The sequence below is a fragment of the Homalodisca vitripennis genome, chromosome 2 (genome assembly GCF_021130785.1).
Source record: "Homalodisca vitripennis isolate AUS2020 chromosome 2, UT_GWSS_2.1, whole genome shotgun sequence".
In the NCBI taxonomy this organism is placed as follows: domain Eukaryota; kingdom Metazoa; phylum Arthropoda; class Insecta; order Hemiptera; family Cicadellidae; genus Homalodisca; species Homalodisca vitripennis.
The window spans coordinates 22,548,347-22,566,068 of NC_060208.1; the positions used below are offsets into that span (position 1 = coordinate 22,548,347).

Genomic DNA, 17,722 nt, shown 5'->3' on the forward strand with positions numbered 1-17,722 from the left:
TTAATTTTCAATACATCCAAAATAAATATAGTATTACACACAAAAAATAAATAAATTCTGGTTATTTTTTAATAACAAAATTATATTTTACATTATTTTAATTTAATTGGTTTAAAATCACTAAGTATACATCATATTTTATAATTTTTTATAAAATTCTTGTGCTGCAATTCTTTCACTGTATGACGGCCGACACATGGCCGACTCACATGTCGGGTGCGGAGCGGGTATGTATGTACTTGAATAATTTGTATTAACCATAAGTAGTTTCAAGCTCCTGGTTATACTTTGACTCCAGTTTAAAAACTACCACAAAACTAAAAATAAAACCAAAATCATTTCTCAAATATAGCAATGTTTAAAGATGAAACTGTGCATTGAAGCTTGCCACATCAGCATGACACTTCAATGTTTGTCAGCTGGACAAACAAGTTCCATTCACGGACACTCTATATAAAAAATCACAAGGTGAACATTTCCATTTCATTAATTTATAAACGTGTCATCTTCGATCTCTCATCTTGATGTATCAAAGCAATCTTGTGTAGGTTTGGACAATCGATCAAATTACCATTCATTACGGCAAGAATTTGCATGCATAAACAGAGTGATAGGTGACACCATGTTAGTAAGACAATAATTGTATCTTTAATACAAAAATGTAGTATCAGAACTGTAAAATGCCAATCAATTGAAAATTATCTCTATAAGAGTAAGTAATTTACCGATCTCAGAATTTCAAAATACCTGAATGTTTGAAATATTTAAATTTGAAAATCTTTTTTTGCAATCATGTTTGAAATTTGCATTTAGAACCCACACTTACCTTTTCAAAGTTCTTCTCAGAAAAAAATGTTCATAACATTTATTTGTAGTTCACGGAATGCTCAAACGAACAGAACAACATTCCAAACTATTTCGATTACTGAAAGCAGAACAAAAGTATTGCTGCTAACCTATGTTGTTTGTTTTTTTTAACTTAGTGTTACTGATTTTTTGTATCACTGAACGATGGCAAATGTCCAGAAAAATCCTGTTTCCTTCATAACCTATGTTATTATAATAATTCTAAGGCTCATATGGTAGGGATCATAACCAACATCAAAACTTTCCAGTTCACACTTCCGGTGCGTCGAAACATTGCTTACACAATTAATTTGAGAGCGTCACTGTGGATACCCATCTTCAGTCAACAGATGTTTCATGACAGATGTTAAACTGAAAATGGCTCACCACAGTGAGGGCGAAATATTTCAAAAATTTAATTGTGTAAGCAATGTTTTGACGTAGTGTGAACCGGGAGACTTTGATGCTAGGCTGTGGTATTATGCTTAGAAACTGTGATCTAAAAAGTTATATTTACTCTAATAATTTTAAAAATATTATCATCTTAACTTATTTAATTTTTTATAATATTTAAAAAACTACTTCTGACCTGACGAAAGTATTTGTAAAACAACTGAACACTACTGCAGATTTCAAATACGATTTAACTTGTTATGGGCTAAACAGAGTACATCTACATTTACAAGAACTGGGTATACTGATTCTGTATAGATTAATATTAAAAAAATTAAAAATAAGGAACTATAGTACAAAACATATCAATGCAAGCCTGCATTGTGGCGCAGTGTTGCTAGCTATAACGAAAGAATAACTAGTGATTGGATAATCAATTGAGTTAATTATCGAGTGATCGCTACTGCTCAACTTTACTTTTCATCTATCTTCCTGAATTCTTTACTTCCATGACTTCAATTAACATGTATTTACACTATGACACAAAAATAATAATAAAATTTAAAATATGCAGAATAAGTGAATGCCAAAAAACAAAACGGATGTCTACGACCGGTACGAATCAAGATGTCGTCGCATCACCTCATACTGAGAATCAGATGGTATAAGTCTCATGTTAAGAGGTGGAAAGTGGGGTGCGGACCCCATATGACAAGTTTGCAATGATGTCTCATACAAAAGCCCCCTTGGAGTTCTTTACAATCATAGAATATAGATGAGGTTTGGCACCTGAGAAAGGCTGTGTGCAGAAGGCCACGTAGCCAAAGAAACCCATTGCCATATACATGAGAGTGCAGAGGTTCACAGCAGAGCCAACGATAACAGTCATCTTGTCTAGCGAGGCGTTCGGTATCGAATCAAAAATCTCAAACAGCTGTCTATAACACAAGAAACACAATGTAAGGAAAAAGAATAAGATATGTTTAACAAGATATATACATATGATATGAAAATAATAGGAATATTTAATAAGATTATAGATCTTTAAATAAATCAAACTAATTTTCTTCAAGCTCAACTCAAATTAGCATTTAGAAATTCATATGTATTACAATAATGCCTTCTGGTGCACAAAAATGTATACCCATGTGTAAAAGATTTTATAAAACGTATCAAATGACTACTAATAAAAATGCCATTTGACATTAAAATTAATATCTGAGGATTTAACAGACCGCTCTACACTTATAACTACTTGATTTTATATTGACTTTATAATGATGAACTCTAATATAATCCAATTGTTAATTCGTGTTGATCAAGATTGATCGAGACTTTAACGTATCAGTCAAACAGAATCATTCTAAATCTTGCGAATCGATGATCCCCGAGAGGCCAAATTTAGGTAACTTACGTTTGACAAGACAGAGCCATGGAGAAGATGGGGATACACTGCAACAGTCCTGCAGGTCTCCAGAGATGTACTTTGTCCATCCAGTCCCAGGCCAGCAAGTGGGTAGTAGCTTCTCCCATCACCTAGTTAACACAAATTCTTTGTAACAGACTGTATGTTCCCAATCAACTTCTGCAGAATTGTAATTGGTAATATCATAATACGAAGGCTGGCAGGAAAATAAAGAACATTTTGGTCTAGTGTAGCAGAAGACAGGATTAGAGGGAAAATGTTCAGACAGGATTCTTTATGTAAGAACATCCTCATACTCAGCGCACATATCCCACTATGCTGACTGCTGCTTTTATTTAAGTCCGGAAGTACAAAGCAATTTGCATTTCATAAGATCACAACCTATTTTTGAGAAATTGCTAAAAAAAGTGTTTCTAAGAAAGGAATTTATGTCTGCCATGCTAATATTGGTTGAGATCGAGATAGGAAGGTAGCGATTATATTATTTACATTATATTTCCATCAGTAGCAGTAATGTGGTGCATCACTAAGACACCAGATATAAAAATAAATTTGTGATCCCTTGTCCTCATTTGGAATTATATAACAAAAAATACAATATATGTAGGAAATAAATTTTTAAGAAAAATTCTGGATTATATAAAAAAGTGAGGGTAAATTTAATTGTTAAAAAAAAGTTAAAAGAGTTTTTGGTAGGATTAACTTTATATTCTTTAGAAGAATTTGAGCACTTTCCCATAAGACCATAATATTAAATTTTATAATACTAAGTGCATACTGTTTAATACTTAATAGGTATATGTAAACTATTAAATTATAAATTTTATAATTTGACTACTTTTTTTATTAAATTGACACTATTTGATGTACAAAATGTGCAAATGGATGAATAAAGATTATTTTGATTTGGTATTAAATAATGAATTTTTCATGTCATTTTGAAGGTATTTTCAATGTATTTATCTGTTTGGCTGAAACTAATGTAGCTATTTGTGTTTTTTATGAATATGTTTGAGGCATATGTTTCTTCCTCATTTATATCCTATTGATGTTTGTCTCATTTGATTTAAAACTGGATTTAATCCCAGTCATGATGTGGCCAGACACCAGGAGCACAACAACACAAATTCCAAGTACCACTGATATACATACCTTGAGCACCAGACATATGTAAAATGCGATGGTGATTGCACTGATGGCTGCCAAACTGTCCACGTTCCTCAGCAACCCCAGGGGCAACACAACCAGCATTGCGATGGCTGCAACACAAATCACAGCCAACTACAAAAAGTGAAATAATGATGAACAGGGAGATGAACGGTTTAGCCGAGATTTACATATAATACTTTTACACATCACTTGTGGTACCTACAGTACTGATGCTCATCTTAATCCAATACTGAAGTTCAAATGACAGCCTCGGAGAATTTACAGTGATTCACGTAGATATAAATGACCTGGTTGGTTGGCACCCAACTTTTGTAATTCAATTAGAGTTTGAGTATTTAGTGAATTTGAGAAATTTTACACTAAATTTCCCATATTACAAAATCAAAGATGGAAGTCAAAAGAGCATAGGCAAATGTAATTTAGTTTAGGTAAAGGTATTTTCGAACCACGCACATCCTGCCCTAAGCCGTCCGTGTGCATTGCTGAACTCTTTATCTGAATAGATGAACTAAAAACAAAACATGTAGCAAGCCAAATATTTCAAGGTTTACACTCAAAGAATGTTTACTAAGAGCATCATAAAAAAATGTGCTTACCAAAGTGTGGAACAATAAATCACAAAAGGATAACCAAATTCTTTGCTTAATTTTATTCTGGTTCCGGCATTGTTGATATTAATAATTTATAATGATACTAACAATTCATCAATCTAATGCCATTTTCTTTTCCCTTACATTTAATTTGCATGCTTTAGATTTTACTGATCTCTTAAAATTATAAAAATCTTAAAACAATAAAAAGACAAATGAGTCATTCCAGTAACTGTGTACACAAACTGCAATAATGAGAGCATATGGATCTATATAACATAAGGTAATTGTTAAACAATTCAGCAATTTTGGACGTAAGCAAAGAGTTATACATATTCTATTAATGGAGTATTAATCGAGAACAAGGCACCGATGGTCAATGCCACGCCAATTCAAGGGACTGCAAATTAAATGTACAGAAAAAAATATCATGGGCCTACAACTTTTTAGTGCGAAGCAGACATTCTGCAGGCCTAAAGCAGGTTGTACAGTATGGTGTGACGTCAGAGGCATACAATAGACAAGATTTACTATCTCCCTCTCCACCATTCTACATTTAGTTCACCTGGGTTCAAAATGACACCATTACGGTGCAACTATAGTACCGATTACTGGATGTATAATTATTGTTAGGTCTACAAAATTCTACACCACTACATTGTTTGCTCGATAGGTCACTTATATAAACTAAATAATCTGAAACCAGTTAGTTCACATTCATCTTTTTTCAGTTATTAATGAATATAACACACTCTATTTGCAGTGACTTTCAACTTAACTGTGTCCCACAATGCTATCTGTGTTGTGTGACTTGTGAACTTGACAGTCGTGTATTTACTGTAACATCTACGTTAGATGTTTTGAAATCTCGAATCGATTCCTGAAACTTTCTTCTGTTCACGATAACAACTGTAATAAAGTGAATATCTAACGAATTCATATTTCCCCAGGAGGGTTCACTTCTGGCTGGTTTACACCTTCCATTTGAACCCACTAGGTACAGAAAAAACCGATGTGTCACTTAAATTTGGGCAACCTTATGGATGTCCAGGAGCGGTACATCAGTAACTGTAAATGTCGAGATTCTGAGGTGCAAGGGTAGCTCGATAGGTCTAGTCTACTGCGGGAGATAACTGTTGGAGTTGGCGGGGTTTGTTCCCTAAGAGTCAAAGGTCCTTGCAGACCTTGACATAAGGGTGTGCCATCCCCCTGCCTGCTTTGACTGGAGGATGGTTCAGAGCTGTCTTTTCCTTCTTTTGAGGGGACATGACTTGAGATTACTGTACTAAACTTTTCCTCGTGAATCTCGATAGGAGACGGCCCCTACTCCCAACCTTACCCATCCAAAATATCCTGTCACTCCTGAAGCAGCGCAATCGTCCTTATAGAACTAGGTGCAATTTTCTAAGCTTCTTGTCATAAGAGAACAAAAAAAAAAGATCTGATTCACATTCTTTTTCCAAAGACTTATCCGCCATAAGATAGTTACTCACCAATAAGCACCGAAGCTCTGATAGAAGAAGGGTTCCCTACATCCAGCAGAGGTCCTAGTATCGCTGGCCCCAGGTCTCCCATCACTACAAAGAATGCCACGCAGGTGCCGAGCATGAATCCAATGATGCTGAGCTCTACAGTCAACTTGCCAGTCGGCCCGAAAGTGTGGAACGCTGTTAGAAACACAACATACACTTTATTTAGACCTGTCCAGGATTGTTACTTTTGGTCAAATTCCAATATTAATAGTAAAATACATTTTCAGAACAGACAGTAATTGACTGTACATAAAAACTCAGAGTCCACATCCGTTCAAGACCTTCCTGAGTAAAATCACCTCATCCAAATGTACTTTTCACTGTTGATCACACAAGCCAATCTTAGATGCAAAAGCTCTTTGACAATTTGGGCATTCTATAGACTTTGTACTAAGTTTTTGGTATAGTACCATTGAACTGCACTCTATTCGTATTTCAGTTCAGTGATGGGTCCGGCTAAACAATAAGTGTCTCCTAGCTTTTTCCATCCGAAGGTGGGCCTGTGGAAGAAATAATGGATCAAAGAACTTCATAGTTTGACAGATGTTTATGGCAATGTAATACAAAATAGGAAATTATTTGTGAAAAGCAAACACACGGGTTCTTGACAGAGTGTTGTTCCCAGCTTACGTCCACAACTACTACAAAATTTCAGTTGGGTTAAACGTTTCCTTGGCCAAAAACATGATTATACTACACTGCTCCACAGTGATACTCCACATTTCTTGTTTTGATAGTAAAGAGATCCAAGAGTATTACAGTCACTTCTCTCCTCTTCCTAACACTAAAGACTAACTTTACTGTGCATCAACTGACTGTTAGTAGGTCATTGACTCTTTTGGGATTTTCAAGATAACCAGGCCTGCTTATATTTTACAAACCCTCGTAATTAATTTGTAATTTACAAATGAATTGAAATGCACACATTGTTTGAAGCACTTTTCTTAATTTGATATTATGTGTGATGTCTATATCCACATAAAACAGACTAGTTCTATTAATTTTCTTGTATGAAATAATATAATTAAATGTGTTTGAACACAAATTGATCTACCAACCTAGAAACTCAAAATTTCTTCTCCTGGCCAGTGTAGCAGCCTTGATGAGGTAGTAGCACGCCAGACGGGACATAATAGAGCTGACGACCAACATGATGGAGGCTAGCACGATCCCACACTGAAACACATCAATATTTTATTGGACACTGTAATAATAATATTTAAATGTTATAAATAAATATTAAGTATTTCATTTTGCCCTTAAAACTCATTAGAGCAACAAGTAAAACATTCCTCTAGGCACAAAGCCCTAAGAACACGTAGATTTCTAGCACTAAAGACATTGTCACTTGATTAGCACATAGGCTTTATTTAGATAGTATAATTTTTTTCAGATTAAACTGTATTTGAATTTTTACACAAATATATAAATAATGAGGCTGGCCAATAGATGATCCATTCGAAGATCAGTTCTACTAAATGTACACATATATATTTAAAAGCTTTTAGTAGTGCAAAAGGCTTGGAAGCATTCTGTGATACACAGCACAAAGTCACAATCACAAGCCAACACAGTCTTTATTAATCCCATTGTTTCAACACTATCAGAATTATCATAAAAAATAGTCACTTTCTTCATTTATAAAAATCTCCACTTAAAATTCATTAAAATGTTTCCTACACCATTCAATACAGCCGCATCTCACAAAATTGCTCATTCTCAAATTACAAATTGCGATTAAATTAAATGTAATTGCAATGTAAATTTTAAAATACCAATTTATTGGTTCTAATAGGGTAATCTTAATTAGTTTATGACTTCTATGCTATATTGAAATTTGTCATATAATAGCATGTTTTAATACTTTTCTAATAGAAAAAATATTTTTAATGTTAATTTTTACGTTATTTAATCATGTATTTGTATAGCTTATTTGATAAATGGTGTGTGTTTTTTTTATTATATGTAATATTTGTCTTAAACAGTAACGATGTAAATTGTTTTTTTTTTTTTTTTCCATTGTGAAAAATTGTTCATCCTTTTGCTGCAATATTATTATATTTTACCTCGGACTCAAGTTCAGTCAATCTGAGAGTTTGTTTGATTTGACTAGTATCAATTGTATTAGACAACATCAAGAAGAATGAATAAAATTACAATCCACCACTTTAGCAGAGTTTTTGGTTACAATTAGAAACATACTATACCGCTGTAATCATTCCAGTTGCATTCAGAAAGAAAATGTATACAGACAAGAATAATTTCCTGGTTTTCCACTTCAAGACCTCTACATTAAATATATTATGACAAATTACATCCAAATAATTACTAAATACTATTTGATATGGCAAACTGAAGCAAATTTCTATTCTTAACTGTCACTGTGATAGTTTTTGTGAAGATAATGTAATTTACCTAAACTATACTTCAAAAAAGTTTAATAACTCATCCTGAATTGGCAGGAGATAAGCTTATCTGAAAGTTACCTGCTTATAGCAGAACGGCATCGCCAGCACACTCACGCCGATGATACTGTTAGCCAGAGTCATCACGTGACCGGTGTTGGTCCCCATGCTGTCTGTCCGGCGCTCACTCTAAAATAGGAAGATTATATTTTATTTAGTTACATGGAAGTCAGAGCTGGTGAAATTGGAGGTGCATATTGTGCATGTGTACACAGTGGTAAGCCTGCAAGTAAGAAGGGATAGAAAAAATTAAAAGGAGAAAATAAGCAAAATAATAATTTGGCATTACCGTATTCTTAAATTTTCAACTTAATTTCGGAATATAAACTAAACATGCTCATAATTACTTATTTTTACAACTTACTTAAAGCAAATATTTTTCAATACACAACTACATTTTCATTTAAAACTAATTTGATTATCACATGTGTAACTAAATATTTCTTAAAACTAGACTAAATTTGGGATGTTTTGGCTATCTCAGATTTTAAATTTGTTTATAATATATAACTACTTTTTCTGGGCCATGCTGACGAGTGAGGCATTACTGTCAACGTTAACCTGTGTTAGTATGCAAAAAATTACGGCGATAGGAGCGGTAGTCGCTGATCTTAAGATTTACCTCAGTCCCTTTAACTTCAAATTCCTCTTACTTGGTTGATTAAAAATGTTCAGCCTTTCCGAAATTTAATCGTTTTTGAAGTAAAAATTTCTTTTGGTGGGTTATGGATGTATGTTTTGCATGAGGGGAAAAATTGTTGTTTCGCATCACTTAACGTACTGTCACGCTTGTTCGCTCTGCAGCCGCTAGGGCAAGACTATCTCGGCCATTTTGATATCAGGCAGGGCGTTTCTCCGTTCAGCGGATATCCAGGCATGCTAGCGAGAGGTTAATGTCACTCTTTATTGAAGTGACTACTTTTGGCAGGCTATGGATTGGTTTGAACAAAGCTACTAACTAATAATTTGTTTATTAATGAATCCAATGTAAAATTGATTTAAATTACTGCATCATTTAATAGCAGTATTTAAAGCTCATCGGATTCTAAATTGAATTTCAGCTCGGTTAATTCATATTCCAGTTCACTATACTAGTTTCATCCTGACGAGATTTAAAAAAGGACTAAAACAATTGATTAAATCTTTTCTAGTCAACAAAGATGTAGTGTAATTTAAACCTGGAAGAAAATTAGTCTTTCTGTTGATTATACTTATAATCTTTACTCAATTACATATAGACTTAACTTACATTCATTTAAAAAATAAATTACGTAAAAAAAGATTTTAATATAAATTTTTCTGAAGAAACATCAAACCCATTAATAGACTTTTTAAAAGATTTAAGAATTTCAAATGATAAAAACATAAGTACAATAAGATTTGGAAAAACAATAGATGCTGTATTTACAAGGTATTAAGCATGATTTTATTCAGAATTTTTATTTCTTATTTCAGTTATAATGATTTCATGTTAGAATATAATGATAATGAAAATGAAGTACATAATTGTTTTGGAAATACGAGATTAGAGGGAAAACGATTCTTACCAAATTATAGAATCTAATACCAATGATAATAAAGAAAATGTATAAATATTTGTTAGTTTAATATTTAGAAATATATTAAATGCTTTACTTTTTAAGCATTTTTCTCTTGAAAAATCGTGAAATAGGCTATTGTGAAATATCTAATGTAAAGATTTAACACAGCCTTATTCTTCATTCATGATCAGACCCTCTGACCTTTTATAATAATTATAATACCGGTACTGATAGGTACTATCTCAAGGAATGTTATTCAACCATCACCAGCAGTATGGGACAACATCAAAGGTATTACCACAGCCTGCATTGATGGCCAGATGCAGTTATGGTCAGACTGCCTATGTTACCTGATACATTTGATTATTTGCTATGTTTAAATTTGGACTGCAGTATAATAAGCAGCCACCACGACAATCGAATCACTGATACTCACGATCAACGAATGATCAATATTTATCAATAACGAATCCTCGATATAACTACTGAAACCAATTACGTTATCGGTATTACAAATTACAGTATAGTTTGGATTTTTTTATATCTTAAAAAGTAATAATTTAGTGGTGAGTAAAAAACTATCTATACTATTTAGGCATTTAGTTACTTTTTAGTATTTTGAAGGATGAACTTGTCTGATACCTTTTGACACAAATAACACATGTACATCGGTATTGTACTTGCGGCCACCGGCCATTACTGTCATAGCATACACACGATTTTACTTTGAATTAATTTGGAATAATAATGTCGAACCTTAAGATAAGATTGTATTAAACAATATTGTTTAACTGTAAAATAAAAACAGCCCGCAATTATTAAATTATGAATATCGAAAGGTAAAATGTTTAATTATATATTCCATAGTTTAGATATTTATAATCGATAGTTGATTTGATTGTTGTGGTGGCCACTCAAGTTATTTATATTGCAGACTAAATTTGTGCTGCTGATAAAAGTTTACATCATTATTAGAATTGTTGTAAAAGTGGCTTAATTATCAATTATTGGTTGGATCATTATCAATTTAACCTATCAACTCAATATTTACCACAGCCTACTTTAAATTAGCAATTGATATTGAAATATAATACCCTTAACATATCATTGACCAGTAAGCTATTGATATGTCAAGTAGCCTAGTTCTGATAAAGCAATCATTAACTCGTATAAAAATCTATTAGACTCAATATCATAACCTATACAAAAAAATAAAAATCCTTTAAAAGAATTATTTGTACTAACTATATACTAGTACCAAGAATAAAGGAGATACCTTATCAAATATGTATATATTCAGTTACTAAAGTGGCACATTTAGAAAGTTAAGATTTGTGAAGTGGCACAAACCAACAAAACAAAATTAGGCAAATTAGTAATGACAACAAACTACTTAGATGAGTTTCTATTCTGTTCCTTGTTTTTCAGAATGTTTTGTTTTCTTTTAGCTTGTGAGTGTATTCTAAAAACCAGATCGACTCACCGGTGACTATATGTAATGTACTGCAATCATAAAAGGATAGCCAGTTGAATTCAACGGTGACTAATTGGGTAAACAGGACAGCACAGAAGTTTATTTAATATGACCGATTGAGTAGAACAGTTACTGGTTAGTGGTTCTTCCACGTATAATACCACGATGTTCTTCCTCATCCATCTTATTTTCACGCTCCATGAGAAAGGTTCCAACTTCTTCAAAAAGTCTAAACTGTCAAAATGGTTTTTGAGATTTCAGTGTAACTGTTACATCACGTACTCAATAATAGGGACTATCAAACTATCACTCATGCAACAGGTATATTCTATTCTAGAATCTCGAATTCTTATTCTTGTATTTCATTTGATACGATGCAGAAGTTTCAATAAAAACAACTAATATACCACAATGTGACGAGCCAAAGGTGCTGGAAGTCGTAATTAAGAATTATTTTGCTCACAATATCAACTGCTAAATCTGTGTAGTCTCTGTTACTCCAGACAACAATAGCATACTCAAGATGGTTTGATACCAAGAATATGTAATGTATCATACAAATATATATATATTCCTTCTGTATCTCCATTAATTCTTTTACAATGCCAACAGGCTAACTCGGCATATTTAATTTGCTAAGAATATAAAAGTATTGAAAATCATAATTTAACAACAACATAATTAAATATAATCAAGAAATTCAACAAAACCAACAATATTAAAGATAGAAAACATTTAGTTCACTATAACTGAGACATCTATGGATCTTTAAAGTAACTTTGAAGTACTGCCACAGCACTTTTGAGAGGTTTATGATACATAGTGATGTGAGGTAGATACTAAAATAATTTATGGCGTTTTTTTGGGGGAAAGATTCCGGAGGTTCAAAAAGTCTATTATAGCTACCACTTGTTAGGAGCCTGGAGATTCCACTATTTATATTTTTGAAGTCGGTAGGAAGACATGATTATCGAACTATACACCAGGGCAGAACGCAAAAGTACAACGCAAAGTACATACATAGTGTAATAAGAACTTCAGGGATCTTAAATTTCTTAAGGATGTAAGGGTAAAACCTAAGAGAGAATAGGCTCTCGTTCGGTTATATGAGTGAGGTGCTCTAGAAGTGGTAATTACCCTCAGCTCTCTAAACGTCATTAATTTCTCGATTAAATGATTTTCCGTTGCTTCTATGGTAGGGAAAGACCTGGCACTCATAATTGAAACCATTCATAAACCACCATTCTTCGGTTTGATTCTATTGCATTAACCAAACGCCATTCCTGAGGTGATCTCTGAGACATTTTAGATACAATTGGAAATTACTTGGATAAAGCTCCATCGAACTTTTCGACGAGAAACAGCCCGCCAACTTAACTTTGCGTGTGCCTCATATGTCGGAAGTTTAGCAAGCAGAAGGTTGTGATCGACCTTGTGAAATCCTTTGAAAATCCCAAATATATGCAACCTACAAACTCCTGTAATTGAAGAAAATTTGTAACTGTGAACGGGCACCAGGAACCTACATTGCTCTAGAAAAATTAAGTTTTTAAAAGAAAATAAAGACTATATCGTATATTATGCTTTAAACAAGCTTTACTAAAAGAGATTGTATCACAATTTGTTGTTTGACTAGGACACAATAATTTACGAAAAGATTTGCCTTACTGTATTATTTCTTATATAAATGCATAAAATTTAAACAATTAAAGCTGTACGCTGAAATGTTGTTGTCGGCTGATTGCTGGTTAATCTATTTAGTTTGGATAGTGTAAACGAAATGTGTGTTTGATACTCTTCTACTGTCTATGGTTTTATTTTTGTACGCCGGTTTATGGTGGCGACTGGGGCTGAGGTCTGGTGTTTGTTTGTTATGGAGTAGACGAATTGTATAGGTTAAAATTTGAACTAAATCAGTAATGGAACAATCAGAATTATTGTTCTTCGATACATTTTCTCATGAGTCTTCAGAGGTATGTTGAGTTTTACTTCAAATTTTGTAACCTGCTTTAACATTGTGTTTTAGTTGAATGGTGAAAATTTATTAAACATAGGCTATCGTGTTCAACTGTGGAGGAAAGTGACTGAATCAATATCTATTTGTAATTAGTGAACATACATTTTAGGAAAATGTACCAAATTTTATTAAAGCCACCTTTAAAATATTCTGAACTATGTAAACTGTCATTATTACTGTGATGTTTTTGTCAGAAAGTATTGAAAAGATAATAGTACAGATCATGTATAATAATACTCTGAATTTAACATTAGCACACACTTAACAAACTAGCAGATATGTAGAGAATCAGTTTCTAGATGGGGGATAGCCTAACAAACAATATGACTTAACTTAATAAAACTCTTCACCCTAACTACCTGACCTACCCATGGGTCAACCACCGTAACTGAGGGCTGACCAGGGCTGTAGTGTAATAAACGAAGTGACCACAACCACATCATCGATATTCATGATTATCTAAAGTACCATACAAATGATTATACTTTGTTTTAATTAACTTGGAACAACATTGTTATTCAATACATTAAAAACAACTGCCAATAATGAATTGTAAATAATTATAATTATAATGTTTTTGTATTCAATAGTTTAGGTGTTTCTAACAGAGGGGAGACTTTAGGGGTAAACTTTTAATAAGCAGCCTACACTCGTTATTCAGTTGTTTTAAATGAATCGTTCAATGTTTTTATCCGAAGGCATAATTCGATATTACAATTTATTTAACTTAGCATATAATTTCACCTTATTACTTATAGCGGTTTTAATGTAAACAATAAACAACTAATATTTTGAGACTGAAAATGGAGATGAATATGAGGAAAATATGTGAGATATTTCTCACAAGTGACAAGATTAGTTTAAGTGAAGTGGCTTTAACATGTACGTTTGGCTCCTGTCACCCATGGGGAGAATTTATTCCTCCATTTCACAAAACCTGTTACTCATTGCTATCAAGCTGGCTAAGTTATACATTTTATAAGGTTTCTTTGATATTTAAGTTTCGGCCTTGGTTGGTTTTGTTGTATTGTAATGTGAGTGTTAAATTTATGTTTTTAAAATTGTAATAAACGAGATTCTTCTTATTACTGTAATTTATTATAGCTCTTATTGTGTAGGCTACGATTTTTTCATATCGAGATTGGATAATATATCAAACAATTTGATTAAAAAAAAACCGAATAACGAGTGTAGGCCGCTTATTAAAGTCTCCCTGACTTTAGTAAGTGACTTACACTTGTTAGTCGATTATTATTTAACTATTCAATATATTATCTAACTTCGATATTTTATAATAATCGTACTCAACAAGAATTATATTACATAAACAACAAAAATAATACATTACAGTTCTTAATAAAATAAATAGGTAGGTACTTTGGGATTATACCGACCACACCCAGACATGAATCGTTATTTGACATTTTGCTTCTACTGATTACTAGATTAGCGTAGAACAATATTTCGTCAATATAAAACAGGAATTGTCTTATCGCAAACCCCTCCCCAACCTCAGACAGAGGTCAAAGTCGAGCGGTCTAGTAGATAACGTGATTGCAGAGTCTCGCTGCCCGTTCAGCTGGTGCGTCGCTTTGTTGTACTTCCGTGTTTTACCCCTACATTTCTCCAAACACAAAAATTCAACAAAAACAAACATTACCAAACAAAAACTAAACTCTTTATTGAAAAAAAACACAAAACTTGTTTTTATTCTTGATCACACTCCGCTACCCAAAATGCGAGTGCCTCCGGCCATCAGCGTGGGCTTCCGCAGCACCTTCGGTGGTGCCCCGTGCTGATGTCAACGAAAGAAAAACATCCCTCGAGATAGTATACCTATTAGTAAAATATCAAATTCTAGAGGGGCTGATCAGAAATATAAATTGAATTGTAATGGAAAGGCAATTATGTACCGTGCAAAAAACTTAAATAATCATGTGATGCCGCGAGGCCTGCCGTAATCGGGATTCTCGAGAAAGATAAGATAACAGTGACAATACCGATCACAATACCTGGAAATGCTTGTTGATTGATGGAATATTAGTTCTGTTACTCAACTACATCGTTTTATAACGTTCTAAGTTCATTGAAAAAAGTTTAAGTGTTGGGGGCATATAACGGAATCTGACCCCATTAACAATTAATAATCGTTGTAAGTTTGTAATTTTGTAATTAAAGAGTTGTTTTTTCGTTCTATCATGTTTATTTCTATAAATTTATATTTTTGTGTCCTTCATACTGGTGTGGTCGGTATAATCCCAAAGTACCAATAAATATGACAATGACATTACCCAATAACAAAACCCACTTTTGTCCAGACCTACATTTCAGAGAAACGTTACAATATTTATAGATTGCCTGATTAGCCGTGAGATTACTTTTGTGAAATAGAGAGGCTTCTCCTTAGACAGGTGCACTTCCCTGCAGTCCAAAAATATCACAAAGATTGTCTGTTAGACAGTCTACTCTAAACACTAAAACATCAGCAGCAAAAGCCAAAAAATTGTATCATTATATCCATAAGGACAGATATTTCAACTAAAACAAATTGTTTGACTCCTTTAATGAAGGAGAAAGAAGATATTTCGAAGGAAAATAATATTGAATTTTTGTAGACCATCATTACAATTCAGTTTTTGACACATAACGTAGCTATGGTAGGAAGGGTTGATTTAATTGAATTTTGAGTTTAGCTCCAGTTCATTATTGCAGCGTCTGGTATCTGACACTATTTTAGACTTGACTCGTGGAATTTAGAGTCATGTTCGTCTGAAGAGATCCAAAGAAAGAAGAAAGTCGACAAAGAAGCTCAAGACGAAACATTTACCTCATTTTCACATCAGAGACACCTATAAATAGGTGAAGTGGTAGTCTCATTGTCTCAAATGTTTCGTTTTGAGCTTCTTTGTCGTCAACTTTCTTTGGATCTCTTCAGACAAACATCACTCCAGTCCCAGAGTCAATTCTGAGACAGCGTCAGATACCAGATACTGCAATAAAAGGAAGGTAAACTCAAAATTCAATCAGTTTTTTTATTTGTAAAATTCATATCGATAAAATAAAACACCAGCTTTTTCATATAACATTCTGCTATGAAATAAGCTTTGTTTAAGATAAACCAAACTTAAAACTTTGCACGTATTGGATTGAGCATGTGTAAGTAATGAATCAATTTCATCACATGAATCATAAAAACAAAATGTTTTGAAAAGAAAATGTTAACATCTGTAGGTACTCTTTCATCTAGCAATTTATTTTGATCATAGAACACATAATGGTTATTAAGTCCACATTCAACCTTCTAAATTCAACTTTAACCATTGTCAACAATCTGTATGATCACAGTGTTAAATGCAACAGCTCTAATTGAAGTATTTTAATAAGTAACCCATGTCTATTGTTACAGGAGTTAAACCTCGACCTGGTTCAGTTTACAAAGACAGTCTGTGTAACAGAGATCCGAGTGATTCCTCTGGGTGCCAGAGTCCAGGCTGATTTTCCTGGAGGAGTGAGGCTAGGGTAAGTAAATGACCAGTGACCAAACCTAATGTGTCATCGTTGCCACATCCTAATTATAGTGTTTACTTTGTTAATAGCTAGGTCTTATGTATAGCATGCTAAGAGGGAAAGTATACAATGAAAATTGTTCTCTTTCTAACGCAATCCTCTCCTTTTCCTGTACTTCCAACTTTGCAGACTCTTTTCCAATTCTAAGCTGTATGTATACATTCTTCAAAATCCATAAAATATTCATAAATATTCATTGTGTACCTGTAAATAAATTCTATTTCTGTTGTACAACTCATTACTGCAATCCTTCAGAAGCAAAATTAAAGAAACTATGTGTTGTCAAATTGTTTATCGTTTATTATTTCAAGTGAGTGGGTACCAATTTCATATTATATGTATGTTCTTCATTTTTGCTGTTATTATCTGTCAAAAGCATCGTTGATAATAATAGCAAGGTAGGTGTACACCACATCACATGTCGCGTGACAGGCTTCGTTGAAGTTGCATAATACTTCAACTCTATAGTTCATTTCATTGTCAAAATTTCTTGTGGAATGGCAGACAATCAGACAGAAAAGAAAATTTACAGCCTCCACACAGACTGAAGAGAAAATCTGCCAGTCTACTTAGTCAAAAATGACGCTCAATCAAATTCCAAAGAACATGCATCTTCATCGAACTTGTCCATGTAGTTGAAGTTGAAAGAAATGAAGTTTCATGGAATTTAAAGTCTACAGATGAAATAGTTTTGAAGATAA

The 17,722-nt window shown here is 33.1% G+C and overlaps 2 protein-coding genes across 5 annotated transcripts in view; one reads left to right on the plus strand and one right to left on the minus strand.

Moving 5' to 3' along the window:
* The window catches only part of LOC124353681 (putative sodium-coupled neutral amino acid transporter 10), a 37,613-nt gene that overhangs the window by 16,840 nt on the left and 3,051 nt on the right, over positions 1-17,722 (minus strand). The window contains exons 1-7 of one of the 3 annotated variants that reach the window (XM_046803643.1): positions 11,447-11,557; positions 8,444-8,551; positions 7,016-7,133; positions 5,919-6,092; positions 3,818-3,924; positions 2,654-2,775; positions 2,029-2,177 (exon numbers count right to left, since the gene is read on the minus strand). In XM_046803643.1, coding sequence (XP_046659599.1) covers positions 2,029-2,177; positions 2,654-2,775; positions 3,818-3,924; positions 5,919-6,092; positions 7,016-7,133; positions 8,444-8,530 — 757 coding nt within the window. In that variant the 5' untranslated portion in view covers positions 8,531-8,551; positions 11,447-11,557. Of the gene's footprint in view, positions 1-2,028; positions 2,178-2,653; positions 2,776-3,817; positions 3,925-5,918; positions 6,093-7,015; positions 7,134-8,443; positions 8,552-11,239; positions 11,421-11,446; positions 11,558-17,722 lie in introns of those variants that run through there. The other 2 variants (XM_046803641.1, XM_046803640.1) reach the window with 2 other exon arrangements.
* Positions 13,280-17,722, plus strand: part of LOC124353680 (protein virilizer) — a 57,484-nt gene continuing 53,041 nt past the window's right edge. For both annotated transcript variants that reach the window (XM_046803638.1, XM_046803639.1), the window contains exons 1-2: positions 13,280-13,410; positions 16,861-16,973. In XM_046803638.1, coding sequence (XP_046659594.1) covers positions 13,357-13,410; positions 16,861-16,973 — 167 coding nt within the window. In that variant the 5' untranslated portion in view covers positions 13,280-13,356. The remainder of the gene's footprint in view (positions 13,411-16,860; positions 16,974-17,722) is intronic.